Here is a 13,737-nt window from a genome sequence, read left to right as displayed (position 1 = left end):
AGCCCCGAATGAAATACCTGCCCGACCCATCCCTTCCTTAGTCTAGTCTGATCTAAGATGCGTCTCCTGAACATTGCCACGCCCACCTTCAATCCCCTCAAGTGCGCGAACACGCACTTGAGGGGATTTAAATTTTACCATTTAAATAATATACTTTCCCCCTATTCCTCCTCCCAAAGTAGACAAGTTCAGTTTCCCACATTTGCCAAATTTTTACACATTCACTTAACCTATGCCCCTTTGCAAACTCCTTATATCCTCTTTTTAACTTAAGTCATTGATATAAATTGTAAATAGTTCAGGCCCCAGCGCTGATCCTTGTGCCACTTCACTCATCACATCTTGCCAACACAAAAATGACCCATTTATGCCTATGTCCTGTTAGCTAACCAATCCTCTATCAATGCTAATATGTTACACCCAACAGCACCAGCTCTTATTTTGTATAGTAATCTTTCATGTGACACCTTGTCAGATACCTTCTGGAAGTGGACGGCACGATAGCACAGTGGTTAGCACTGTGGCTTCACAGTGACAGGGACCTGGATTCGATTCTCAGCTTGGGTCACTGTCTGCACGTTCTCCCCTTGTCTGCGTGGGTTTCGTCCCAATGCTCCGGTTTCCTCCCACAGGTCCCGAAAGATGTGTTTGTAGGTGAAGAAATGTTTTCTTTGACAGTTGAGTGTCTTTGGAACTCTCTTTCCTGGAGGCAGGGTCATTGAATATTTTTGAGGCAGAGGTAGATAGATTCTTGACAAACAAGGGAGTCACAAGTAATTGGGGGTGGGCGGAATGAGGAGTTGAGACCACAACCAGATCAGCCATGATCTTACTGAATGGCAGAGCAGGATTGAGGGTCCAAAACTCCTGCTCCTAATTTGTACATTAAGTGGTAACAGCTAATTCAGTAGAACTAGCACCATAGCTTTCGAAGGAATAGTACAAGCAGAAATCTACCAGAAATCTTCCTGGGAAGTGTGGCCAGCAGATGGGAATTTAAGTGGGTTCAGCTATGATGCTCCCAATTATGAATTAGAACATAAGACCGACAACTTGGGCTCAAAAACTTTAAGGTTGCTCAGATGCACTGCAGGGAATGAAGTGCCCCTGGTATACTTGAAGTGGAGATGCCGGCGTTGGACTGGGGTGAGCACAGTACGAAGTCTTACAACACCAGGTTAAAGTCCAACAGGTTTGTTTCGATGTCACTAGCTTTCGGAGCGCTGCTCCGAACCTGAGGAAGGAGCAGCGCTCCGAAAGCTAGTGACATCGAAACAAACCTGTTGGACTTTAACCTGGTGTTGTAAGACTTCGTACGGTATACTTGAACACAATGATTGTTCTCAGGACTGGGGAGAAAATAAGGGGTAGAAAATAATAAAATTACAAGTGGAAGCTCTTTGTTAGTGTGTTATTTATTGGATTGCAAAGGGATTGCAGAGGGTACAAGATTGGGAAGAAATGGATTGAATTTATTTTACTTAATCCTGAGCCTTTCATAAGGCTTCTTGCCAATGCATACATTCTTTCATCAGTTCTTTTCGTACAATTTCTCATCCACCACATATGCCATAGGCATAGGCTTTTCAGGATCACTCCTCTTTCAGTACTGGCTCAATCTTATCCACGTACAACATGTCTCATTCTTTTCTTCCTTCTGATGTCATGATGTACAGATACTTAGATCAGTGAGAATAGCAACAAAAATAAAAAGCTTGTTCCCAACTAAACACTGTGCTCTACAGTTCTTCGTTTTTCACTGTGTTATTCTAATCAATGTACACAAGAGTTTATATATGTAAATCACTGCAAGAAATTGTGCTGGAAATAGTGAAATTATTAATGACCACTGAATGCTTTATACACTGCAATGTTTAGCATAGCTTAAAAGATTTACATGCACAATAAAAACAGAAAATGCTGGAAAAACTCAGCAGGCCTGATAGCACCTATGGAGGGAGAAACAGAGTTAACGTTGTGTCTGTGTGACTCTTCTTCAGAGCACTCTTCTTCAATAATACATGGCATTTTCTGCAGACGACAACTACAAATTTCCAAAGTCACCGCCATGTGCTCAAGAGTATTTAACTTTGTTATGCCTTGGTTTCCATATTGTCAGAAGAGCACGTACAAAATCTCTTACCGCATTCTCCAATCGGCCAATTGGTATCGTTTATCAGCCTGCACGTCACAGTACTGCTTCAACAGGTAATCCAGAGAATGTCGCCCCAGGTTGAGAATGCGTGCGGCTTGGTGTGTGTCAAACATGTTGACGACGTATAGTCCTAAATCTCTCTGTAACCATTCAACATCCGAGTCCGCGCCATGGAAAACCTACACAAAGAGATTGGTGTCACTTCAACAACCAGGCTTAGTAGCTACACAAGAGTGTCTCCTGAGCCATCTTTAATTTGTCCACAAATTACTTGAGGGAAACTGCCACCTCCCCCCTCCCATCAATAAATGTAACCAGAAGAAATGTGGCAACAGGATAATGTGGCATTTTGCATTCACTTTTTCCTGTGAAATTGCCATCAACACGGATTTCACCTGAAAACTTAGAACATTACTGCATCTCTGAAATATCAAGCAATGAACGGAATAACTCTCAGCTTTCCTGTCCACTTTTAATATATTTCATTAAAGAACGAGCGATGATATCCAATATAGGGCAACCTAGCTCGAAGCACAATCCGGAACCTGATAACATATCAAGTGTGACCATTCCATTGACGCTTCAGGGATCAGTTTCATCAACAGTGCATGTTAATTCAGTTCTTAATGCATCACTAATATTAATATGACCTAGTCCACTAATATGATCACCAGCAAATCAAGAGGACAGACATCAAAGTGGATTAATCATCTACAATCCACTCCTGATAAGACAGTGATTTTTTCATGAAAGAATGAATTAGGCAAAATAAATGATGCAAAGCAGGAATTTGTTACAATAATGAATTATCAGAAATTTTGCATTAAGCAACTTCATGAGAAGTAGAACGCACAGAACCATCAGGAAAATATCTGCATTTCCAAGCATAGGAGTATTTAACTCATTTTGTACAAGATGCACTCCCACCGGTTTATCATCTTTGCCCTTAAATATTCCCCCCCCCCCCCCCCACAAATTCACTGCAGGCTGGTCGGCACAAGGTCAGTTGTAAACTCACTCCACTGGTTCCCATTCAATCTCATTGATAACCTGTCCTTAAACTTAATAACGAGCAACTAACTTCAATTTAGTTAAAAATATAGGAACTGCACCATGTGCAAGAACCAGAAACCACTTAACCAAAATAAACCCACTCATGGCTTATCTTTTTCCTCACACAACTGCGTGATTTATGATGCATATAGTCACCCATTTCTGAGATGCATCCTCTATGTAATGATCCCGTTTATAAAGGAGATCTTTGTCATTGTTTTTAATCACTAGTACTGATGCTTAGAGCATGCTTGTTAACAGGCTTGTGCACAGTGGTTAGCACTATTGCTTCAAAGTGCCAGGGCCCCAGGTTTGATTCCCGGCTCGGGTCACTGTCTGGGCGGAGTCTGCACATTCTCCCTTTGTCTGCGTGGGTTTCCTCCGGTTTCCTCCCACAAGTCCCGAAAGACGGGCGGTTAGGTAATTTGGACATTCTGAATTCTCCGTGTACCCGTACAGGTGCCGGAATGTGGCGACTAGGGGCTTTTCACAGCAATGTCATTGCAGTGTTAAATGTAAGCCTACTTGTGACAATAAAGATTATTATTACTGCCAAAAGCTGTTGTACCAAATGATCAGATGGCTGTCATAGCTCATGAAGAGGGTGGGGTTGCGACTGTAGTCGTTTTGATTATAAATTGGAAGCCATATAATAGTTAGTTTTTTTACAAACATCCAATAAACATTTTGATTTGGATGGTAGGTCATGTCTGACTAACCTGATTGAATACATTGAAGGTGTGACTAAAGTAGGTGGATAGAAAACCACATAACCAAATTTGTCCATGCCATAAACACAGGCGTCATTGTATTCAGTGTCGACGGAAGCATGAAATTAGAAAGAGTTATTGATTGCTTAAGTGAAAGTGCAATACCATGGCAAATGGGTTTCAATGCAGGCAATTAAGATCTACCTTGGACTGAGAAAGGATAAAAACAAGGTACTTTCAACATGGTGAAATGCTGGAAACAGGGGTGCCCCAAAGAAACTTGGGGAGGCGGGGGGGGGGGGGGGGGCAAGTACACAGATCATTGAAATACAATGAACAGGTACAGAAGATAATTTTAAAAAGGCTAACAGAATGCCGACCTTTATATCTAGAGGAAGGGGCAGGGGGGTAAAATAGACGTCATGCTCCTACAAAACAATGTCCTGGTTACCTGGATCACAGTTATTCTTGGGCATCACATCTTAGGAAGTATACATTGGCTTTGAAGGGAATTAAGGGAATTCAGCGTAGGCTTAGCAGAATGATAGCTAGACTACAAAGGCTAAATTACAAAGAGAGATTACATACTAGCATGGCATCCTCTGCAATTTAGAAGGTCAAGGGTGGGGGAGGGACTTGATTGCTTTTAAAAAAAAAAGATATTCAGGAGAAGATAGGGATGGGAGAGATAATCTAACTCCTCTAGTTGGGGAGTCTGGGACTTGGGGCTATAATCTACAAATGAGACCCTTTGCAAAGGATTTAGGGATATAAATGAGTCATGATGACCATCTTTGGGAGGATTTTGGACATCAGGCAAGGTTTTCCGAACTGGTTGCCAGTTAACTGTCATTATAACCATTGATCTGAAGAAGAACAGACATGCACCTGCGTTTATTCCTCTTGTTTTCCCACTTTGAGAAGATTTGTTTTATGCTACTAGAGTCTTGCTGGTCTTGATATGAGCCAAGACTGTAATCTTACGGTCTGAAAACCTACAGCACAATGGAACAAAATGCACCAAGATCTTTGCAGAGGGTGAAGCGGACACCAAGCAGGAAAGAAAAGTTGGATTAAGATTACCAAAGACACAATCAACAAGGTTAAATTTTGTTCAGGCTTTTACAGTGGTAGCAGAAGAGTAATGTCAAAGAACTTTAAGGCATAAATTTCATAGTGCAGCCAGCCGAATGATGGCATACGAGTGGAAGGAAGATGAATCAGCCCAGTCAGAGGAATAGAATGGAGCTAAATTCACCAAGCTGACCTTAACAATGGAGGGATCAGTGAAGACTTCATTGAGAATGTACATTTCGCTGCGCAGTTCAAGCGTATCGACAACAAAATCCTCTTCCCTGGTCGATAGCTGCATTAAACAGGTTAATCCCAGGAAACTCCGGTATGAATGGTGCTGGAAGTAAATTAACCATATATTGGCTTTAATCAATTGATAATACAACAATTGGTTTTAATCTCCTTCATATACTAAGCTAAATTACTGTGGATGGTTTGGGAATACATAAAACAGTCAGTTGGAATGATTCAGCAAAACTTTGCACTTGTTCTCTATTATATTGTTCTAAAATATACATTTCAAATAATATTTAAGGATAACATCTGTGACTTTAAAATGGTTTCCAATTCTTTGGTGGCATAAAAATTGTACATTTAAGGGAATACACTAAGTCTTCAAACTCATTGATGATCCTAGACAGTGAACATTGACAGGTTATTCTGCTGTAGGGATCACTCAAATGGAAATCAATCACATTCTAACATGGAATAAATATATGGACACTTTACAAGAGGAAGGGGGCAGACATTGAATAACAACCAATAGTGGCAATCTAGACAATTATTTTCCTGCCCCTGTCAGTAACACTTGGGCACATAGCAACGTTGGATCTATTGAATATTAAGTTAACACAGCATGCATTACAAACCTAACCTTTAAAGCTCAGTGCCATACCACCCAGTGGCTTTGCCCATTATTCTGCTTTAAAAACTTAAATTGTTGCTGTTGTGAGAGAGCGTCTGTAGTGAAATAGAGGACTAATTGTGCTTTGAATGAAGCACAAGATGACTGCTATTTAGCAAAAAATACTCTCTTTTGCAAAAGTGGAGAGTTGCTATGTAACACTGCCACAATGGCATTATTGAAGTTTTGAAAGCAAAATTGGTACATCTTTTTTACGTCTCCTTCCTCCAGATGTTTCAACCTGGATATTTTATGAGCACTCTCCAAGAGGAGAGGCCTTAAGAGTATCGACACTGCCTCCATAGCTATGCTTGACAGCATGTCCCAAACATTGCACTGAAAATCTTTCTTTAGCTAATAAATCATTTGCCTGTGGAATTGTAAGCATCTTCTGAGGGCATGAGACAATCACAATTCCAGACCTCATGACAGACTTCAACTGTGCAATAAATAAATAAATAGTAGTAATATAATGGAACATAATTACAGATGTTAAAACGATACTGCCCTCACAAAATAAGGCAAATAGTAAATGGCTTGCTAAATAGTTTATAATTGTGCACATGGGGTACAATGGGGGTATCTAATAAATCTGGATTTAAAAAATTAGTATCACTTTAGTGGTGACTGTGAACCCAACAGATTGTTGTAAAATCCCATCCCATCCACCATGTACTTTGGGGAAAGAAATCTGCTGTCCTTTACCATTTTAGTTATAGGTGACTCCAGAACCAGGCCACTGTGGCAAGCTCTTAACATGCTTCTATAAAGGCCTAGCAATCCATTCGGTTGCATCTGGGAGGGCAATAAATGTTGACCGTGCCAGTGATGTCCACATCCCGTGAATGAATGAAAATGAAATGAACTTGGATATATGTGTACATATTATTTTACCCACTACAAGTGTGGTCTTGTCTGGCGGCATAGTGACGCAGTGGTTAGCAATGCTGCCTACGGTGCTGAGGACCCGGGTTCGATCCCAGCCTGGGTCAATGTCTGTTTGGAGTTTGCGCATTCTCCCGGTGTCAGCACCCCACAACCCAAAGATATGCTGGGTAGGTGGATTGGCCACACTAAATTGCCCCTTAATTGGGAAAAAAAATAATTGGGTAGTTTAAATTTATATTAAAAACTAGTGTGGCCATGTCTAACTGGTCTCTGTGATTGCAGCCTGGTTCTCCAATTTAAACGGCCACAGTTAATTGAATATCTCCAGAACAGTTACAGGGCTTTCATGAATTTGAATAACTATCAGCAAGCTTCAAAAGGAATTGGCAGTCACGCACATAACCAAACAATTCAAACGTATTTTTCTTTGAAGCCTGGCTCTTCAAAGCTGCCAGCTTGGAAGCAAACTCAAATAGCAAGGAAAATACTACAAGTTAAGTTAGAGGCAGAATTTTGAATGCAATATTATTAAGTGTAAACTAAAGTTGTCTCTGCCAAGCTAAAAGCGGTCACAAAAATAAAGCATTTCTGTGACAATGATGTAAAGGTGTATTAGAAGAATCACAATGTGAAAATGTCCAGGTTAGGTGGATTGGTCATGCTAAATTATCCCGAAGTGCCCAAAAAGATTAGGTGGGGTTATAGGGATAGGGCAGGGCGGCGGGCCTAGGTAGGGTACTCTTTCAGAGAAGGTTAGTGCAGACTCGATGGGCCAAATGTAGTGATTCTATGAAGAAATTATAAATTAAACCGAAAACTGACTCGCAGATGTATTTTAGCTGTGGTGTCCAAATTCACATTCAGAATTGAAAATGAGTGAACGGCAACAGTTAAGTCCTGGAGGCAATGAAAAGGTTTTGACAATTCGAATAAATGTATGTATCAGTTCATTGTTTATTCTTACCTCTAAATCCACTGCAAATTCTTTACACTTTGAGAGCTTTTCATTCAGCTCCACCAGTTCATCAAAGGTGGTGATTAAGTGAAATTTAGTCTCGGACAGAGGTTTGTACATCTGTAGAGGACGAAAAAGCATACCTGAGTTTTGCACTCACACCATTTCAAAGTTCCAGAATGCTTCATTGAAGTTACTTGTAGATTTCACTGATTTCTGTCTTCATTATTTTTTGGAGGAAATGATTAGGAGGGTACAATATTCCTGTTTTTCGCAGGTTAGTTCACCTTTTATAACTTAGAAGACTGCATATTGACTCCCTAGACCTCAAATTCAAGTCAAGAATTGGAAATAGGTGCTATATAAATAACGGTATGCTGTTTAAACTTTAGGTTCACATTCATTACTTCTCAAGTTTCCTCTTATCTCACCGAGCGCCTCCCCAGTTCACAATTGAGAGCTGCGAAGAAATTCCTGCAGATATATGAGAGTATCTCTGGTACCTTAGACTTTCCTCTCCCTGAGGTAAAGGATCCCCAGTGCACTTGCCATTTTTGAACTTAGCTCCATTTGCATTATCCCCTTCAAACGACCCAAGAGTTTAAAGATGCAACATTCAATGCTTAGCTTGCCCACATCTCCATCACTGACCTGTGGCTCTGTTTTGGCAAATAGAGACTCTGAAGGTTCAAAGTGGTTCAGCTCATATTGATAGGGATGTGCAAACCTGCAAAAATAGAAGTACACAAATTGAAACTCTTAAGACCCAGTGAGGTCCAGTGAGTAGCAGAAGCCACTTACTCCCAATGTGTGGGAGGAAACATTTTGCCTTTTTCTGCTGACCACTTGTCTGCCTTTGATCCATTTTTCTTACACATGACAAGCTGTGCCATACATCGACAAAATAGGAGCCGGAGTAGTTCATTTGGCCCTTTGAGCCTGCTCCACCGCCATTTGTTATGACCATGGCTGATCATTCAACTCAGTAACCTGTTCCCCTCCCATTTCCTTTGATCACGTTAGCTCAAGAACTATATCTAACTCCTTCTTGAAATCAAACAACGTTTTGGCCCCAATTGCTTTGTGGCGGAGAATTCCACAGGTTCACCACTCTGGGTGAAATTTCTCCTCCTCAGTGGCTTACCCATGATCCTTAAGACTGTGACTCACTGGTTCTGGACTCCCCCACCATCGAGAACATCCTTCCTGCATCTACCCTGGCTAGTCCTGTTAGAATTTTATAATAATCTTTATTAATAAGTATCTTTATTATTGTCACAAGTAGGCTTACATCAACACTGCAATGAAGTTACTGTGAAAATCCCCTAGTCACCACATTCCTGCGCCTGTTCAGGTGCACCGAGGGAGAATTCAGAATGTCCAATTCACCTAACAAGCACATCTTTTGGGACTTGTGGGGGGAAACCGGAGCACCCGGAGGAAACCCACGCAGACACGTGGAGAACGTGCAGACTCCACACAGACAGTGACCCAAGCGGAAATCGAACCTCGTGCTGTGAAGCAACATTGCTAACTACTGTGCCGCCCTTTTTATGGGTTTTTTTTAATGACGGTTTTATCTGCCGGATTTTATAGGTTTACATAGATACATAGAAGATAGGAGCAGGAGGCCTTTTGGTTCTTCGAGCCTGCTCCGCCATTCATCACGATCATGGCCGATCGTCCAACTCAATAGCCTAATCCTGCTTTCTCCCCACAGCCTTTGATCCCATTCTCCCCAAGTGCTATATCTAGCCGCCTCTGGAATCCAAAGTTTTAGCATCAACTACTTCCTGTGGGAATGAATTCCACAGGCTCACCACTCTTTGGGTCAAGAAATGTCTCATCTCTGTCTGAAATGGTTTACCCTGAATCCTCAGACTGTGACCATTGGTTCTGGACACACCCATCATTGGTAACATCTTCCCTGCATCTACCCGGTCTAGTCGTTAGAATTTTATAAGTCCCTATGAGATCCCCCCTCATTCTTCTGAACTCCAGCGAGAACAATCCCAACCTAGTCAATCTCTCCTCATATGACAGTCCCGCCATCCCTGGAATCAGTCTGGTAAACCTTCGCTGCACTCCCTTGAGAGCAAGAACATCCTTCCTCAGACAAGGAGACCAAAACTGCACATAATACTCCAGGTGTGGCCTCACCAAGGCCCTGTACAACTGCAGCAACACATCCCTGCTTCTATACTCGAAACCTCTTGCAATGAAGGCCAACATACCATTAGCCTTCTTTGCCGTCTGCTGCACCTGCATGCTTACCTTCAGCGAATGGTGCACAAGGACACCCAGGTCCCGCGGCACACTCCCCTCTCCCAATTTACAACCATTCAGGTAGTAATCTGCTTTCCTGTTTTTGCTTCCAAAATGAATAATCTCACACTTATCCAAATTATACTGCATCTGCTGTTGGTTTGCCCACTCGCCCAACCTGTCCAGATCTTGCTGTAGGATCCCTGCATCCTCGTCACAATTCACTCTCCCGCCTAATTTGGTATCATCTGCAAACTTTGATATGTTACATTTAGTTCTCTCATCCAAATCATTAATATATATTGTGAATAGCTGGGTCCCAGCACCGATCCCTGTGGTACCCCACTGGTTACTGCCTGTCAATTTGAAAAGGACCCGCAAACCAGTTTTCTATCCACCTCAATACATTTCCCCCAATCCCATGCGCTTTAATTTTGCACAATAATCTCTTATGCGGGACTTTGTCAAATGCCTTCTGAAAGCCCAAATATACCACATCGACTGGCTCCCCATTTTCGACTGTACTGGTTAACTCTTCAAAGAATTCCAATAGATGTGTCAAGCACGATTTTCCCTTCATAAATCCATGCTGACTCTGACTGATCCTGCCACTGCTTTCTAAATGTTCCGCTATAAAGTCCTTGATAATGGATTCAAGCATTTTCCCCACTCCTGATGTTAGGCTTACTGGTCTATAATTCCCTGCTTTTCCTCTACCCCACTTTTTGAATATCCAAGTGACGTGAGCTACCCTCCAATCTGCAGGGACAGTTCCAGAGTCTATAGAATCCCAGAAGATGACCACCAATGCATCCACTATTTCCAGAGACACCTCCTTAAGCACACTGGGATGCAGATTCTCAGGCCCTGGTGATTTATCCGCCTTCAATCCCATCAGTTTTCCCAGCACCATTTCTCTACTAATGTTGATCTCCCTCAGTTCTTTCCTCTCACTAAACCTTTCATTCTCCAACATTTCTGGGATCTGATTTGTGTCCTCATTTTTGAAGACAGAACCAAAGTATGTATTCAATTGCTCAGCCATTTCTTTGTCCCTTATTATACATTCCCCTGTTTCTGTCTGTAGTGGACCCACATTTCTCTTTACCAATCTCTTTCTCTTCACATTTCTGTAGAAACTCTTAGTGTCAGTCTTTATGCTTCCTGCAAGCTTGCTTTCGTACTGTACTTTCCCCTTCTTAATCAATCCCTTCATCCTTCTTTGCTGAATTCTAAACTGCTCCCAATCCTCAGACCTATTATTTTTCTTGGCCAATCTGTATGCTTCTTCCTTGTATCGGATTCTATTTCTAATTTCCTTTGTAAGCCATGGATTGGCCCTCTTATCTTCTTTGCTTTTGTGCCAGACAGGAATGAACAGTTGCTGTAGTTCCTCCATGCGTTCCTTAAATGTTTGCCATTGTCTATCCACTGTCACCCCTTTAAGTAACTCTCCACAATCTATCAAGGCCAACTCACGCCTCATATCCTCATAGTTCCCTTTATTAAGATTCAGCACCCTAGTCTCCGAATCAACTACTTCACTCTCCATCTTGATAAAAAATTCTATCATGTTATAGTCGCTCATCCCCAAGGGGTCTTGTACAGCCAGATGGCAATGATTCCCTTCTCATTACACAGTACCCAGTCTGAGATGACCTGCTCTCTAGTTGGCTCCTCCACATATTGGTCAAGAAAACCATCCCGTAGACACTTCAGGAATTCCTCCTCTAATGCATTGTGGCTAATTTGATTTGCCCAATCTATGTGAAGATTAAAATCACCCATGATCACTGATATTCCCTTGTTACATGCATCTCTAATTTCTTGTTTAATGCCATTCCCAGCCTCACCAGTGCAGTTTGGGGGTCTATATATGACACCCACTAATTTTTTTGTCCCTTGGTATTTCTCATCTCTACCCATACAGATTCCACATTGTCAGAGCTAATATCCATTCTCACTATTGTGTTAATTTCCTCTTTAACCAGCAGTGCCACGCCACCACCTGTCCTTCCTAAATACTGAGAACCCTGGGACATTTAGTTCCCATCCCTGTTCACCCTGCAGCCATCTCTCCGTAATCGTAATTATATCATACCCATTTATATCTATCTACGCGATTAGGTCATCTACTTTATTGCAAATGCTCCATGCATTAATGCACAGAGCCTTTAAGTTTGTCTTTTGCACAATGCTTGTCTTGCTCCCAATATTTTTCTCTACTGCCGTGTTTGAATTTTGTCCTTGGTTTCTCCAGCTATCACTTTTCTTATTCACTTTTCTATATTTTGCTTTTGTCCTTGCTCCCTCTTTCTCTGACTCCTTGCGTAGGTTCCCACCGCCCTGGCATATTAGTTTAAGTCCTCCCCACCCGCTCTAGCAAATAGCCCCCTGGGACATCAGTTCCAGTCCTACCCAGGTGTAACCCTTCCAGTTGGTACAGGTCCCACCTCCCCCAGAACCGGTCCCAATGCTCCAGGATTCTGAAACCCTCCCCCGACACCATCTCTTTAGCCACGTATTCATCCTACATATCCTGTCATTTTACTCTGACTGGCACGTGGCACCGGTAGTAATCCTGAGATCACTCCCTTTGAGGTCCGATTTCTTAACTTCCTTCCGAGCTCCCTGTATTCTGCTTTTAGGACCTCATCCCTTTTTTTTATAACCTATGTCGATTGTACCGATGTGTACCACGACCACTGGCTGTTCACCCTCCCCCTCCAGAATGTCCTGTACCCGCTCCGAGACATCCTTGACCCTAGCACCAGGGAGGCAACATACCATCCTGGAGTCTCGTTAAAACGGCTGTCTATTCCCCTTACAATTGGATCCCCATTTAACTATTGCACTGTCACACTTATTACTCCTCCTCTCTGCAGCAGAACCAACCGTGGTGCCACGAGTTTGGCTATTGCTGTTTTCCCCGGAGAGGCCATTCCCCTCAACAGTATCCAAATGGTATATCTGTTCTGCAGGGGAATGGCCACAAGAGATTCCTGCACTACCTGCCTCGCTCTCTTGCTCTGTCTGGTGGTCACCCATTCCCTTCCTGCCTGTGGAGTCCGAGCCTGCGGCGTGACCACCTCTCTATATACGTGCTATCCGCGATACTCTCCGACTCGCGGGTGCTCCAGTGTCTCCAGCCGCCGCTCCAGCTCTGAAATTCGAGCTTCCAGGAGCTGTAACTGGAGACACTTCCGACACACATGCTGACCCTGGGGACTGGAACTGTTCCCAACCTGCCACGTGGAGCAAGAGGAGCAGACCACGTCTTGGAGCTGTCCTGCCATGATTTATTCCTTTAAATTAAACCTTTGAAATTAAACTTTAGAAAGACGTTTTTGTGTCAGATTAAATCCAATCGCCACTTATACTATGTTTAAAAAAAAACTGAGCATTTATCCCTCTTGATCTGACAAATTAAAAATAGTTATTTAATTGAAATTAAAGTAGTTATTCAAATCAGCTGAAAAATAGTAATCTAAGTCAAATCAAAACTAGTAATTAAATCAGTAACTTCAGATATTCAAATTTAGCCCAGTCTGTTTCAGCCAATCAGGTCAGTTTCATGTGACGTCACTTTACCGTTTTTTTTCCAATTTTGAAACAAACAGCTGTCTTACCTCTCCATGCTCTTTACTGAAGTCTCAGCCTCTCACTCTCTCTCCGCGCTCTTTACCGAAGTCTCGTCCTCACTCTCGCCACGCTCTTTATTGAAGTCTCGCCC

The 13,737-nt window shown here is 42.3% G+C and overlaps 1 protein-coding gene across 1 annotated transcript in view; it reads right to left on the bottom strand.

Annotated features, from left to right (window-relative positions):
• The window catches only part of exosc10 (exosome component 10), a 77,151-nt gene that overhangs the window by 52,845 nt on the left and 10,569 nt on the right, over positions 1-13,737 (bottom strand). The window contains exons 7-10 of the mRNA XM_072478471.1: positions 8,391-8,466; positions 7,749-7,859; positions 5,186-5,329; positions 2,144-2,334 (exon numbers count right to left, since the gene is read on the bottom strand). Of these exons, the coding sequence (XP_072334572.1) occupies positions 2,144-2,334; positions 5,186-5,329; positions 7,749-7,859; positions 8,391-8,466 (522 nt within the window). The remainder of the gene's footprint in view (positions 1-2,143; positions 2,335-5,185; positions 5,330-7,748; positions 7,860-8,390; positions 8,467-13,737) is intronic.

This window comes from Scyliorhinus torazame, chromosome 16 (genome assembly GCF_047496885.1).
Source record: "Scyliorhinus torazame isolate Kashiwa2021f chromosome 16, sScyTor2.1, whole genome shotgun sequence".
Taxonomy (NCBI): domain Eukaryota; kingdom Metazoa; phylum Chordata; class Chondrichthyes; order Carcharhiniformes; family Scyliorhinidae; genus Scyliorhinus; species Scyliorhinus torazame.
The sequence above is the reverse complement of the archived record's forward strand: the minus strand, read 5'-3'. Positions and strand labels throughout refer to the sequence as shown.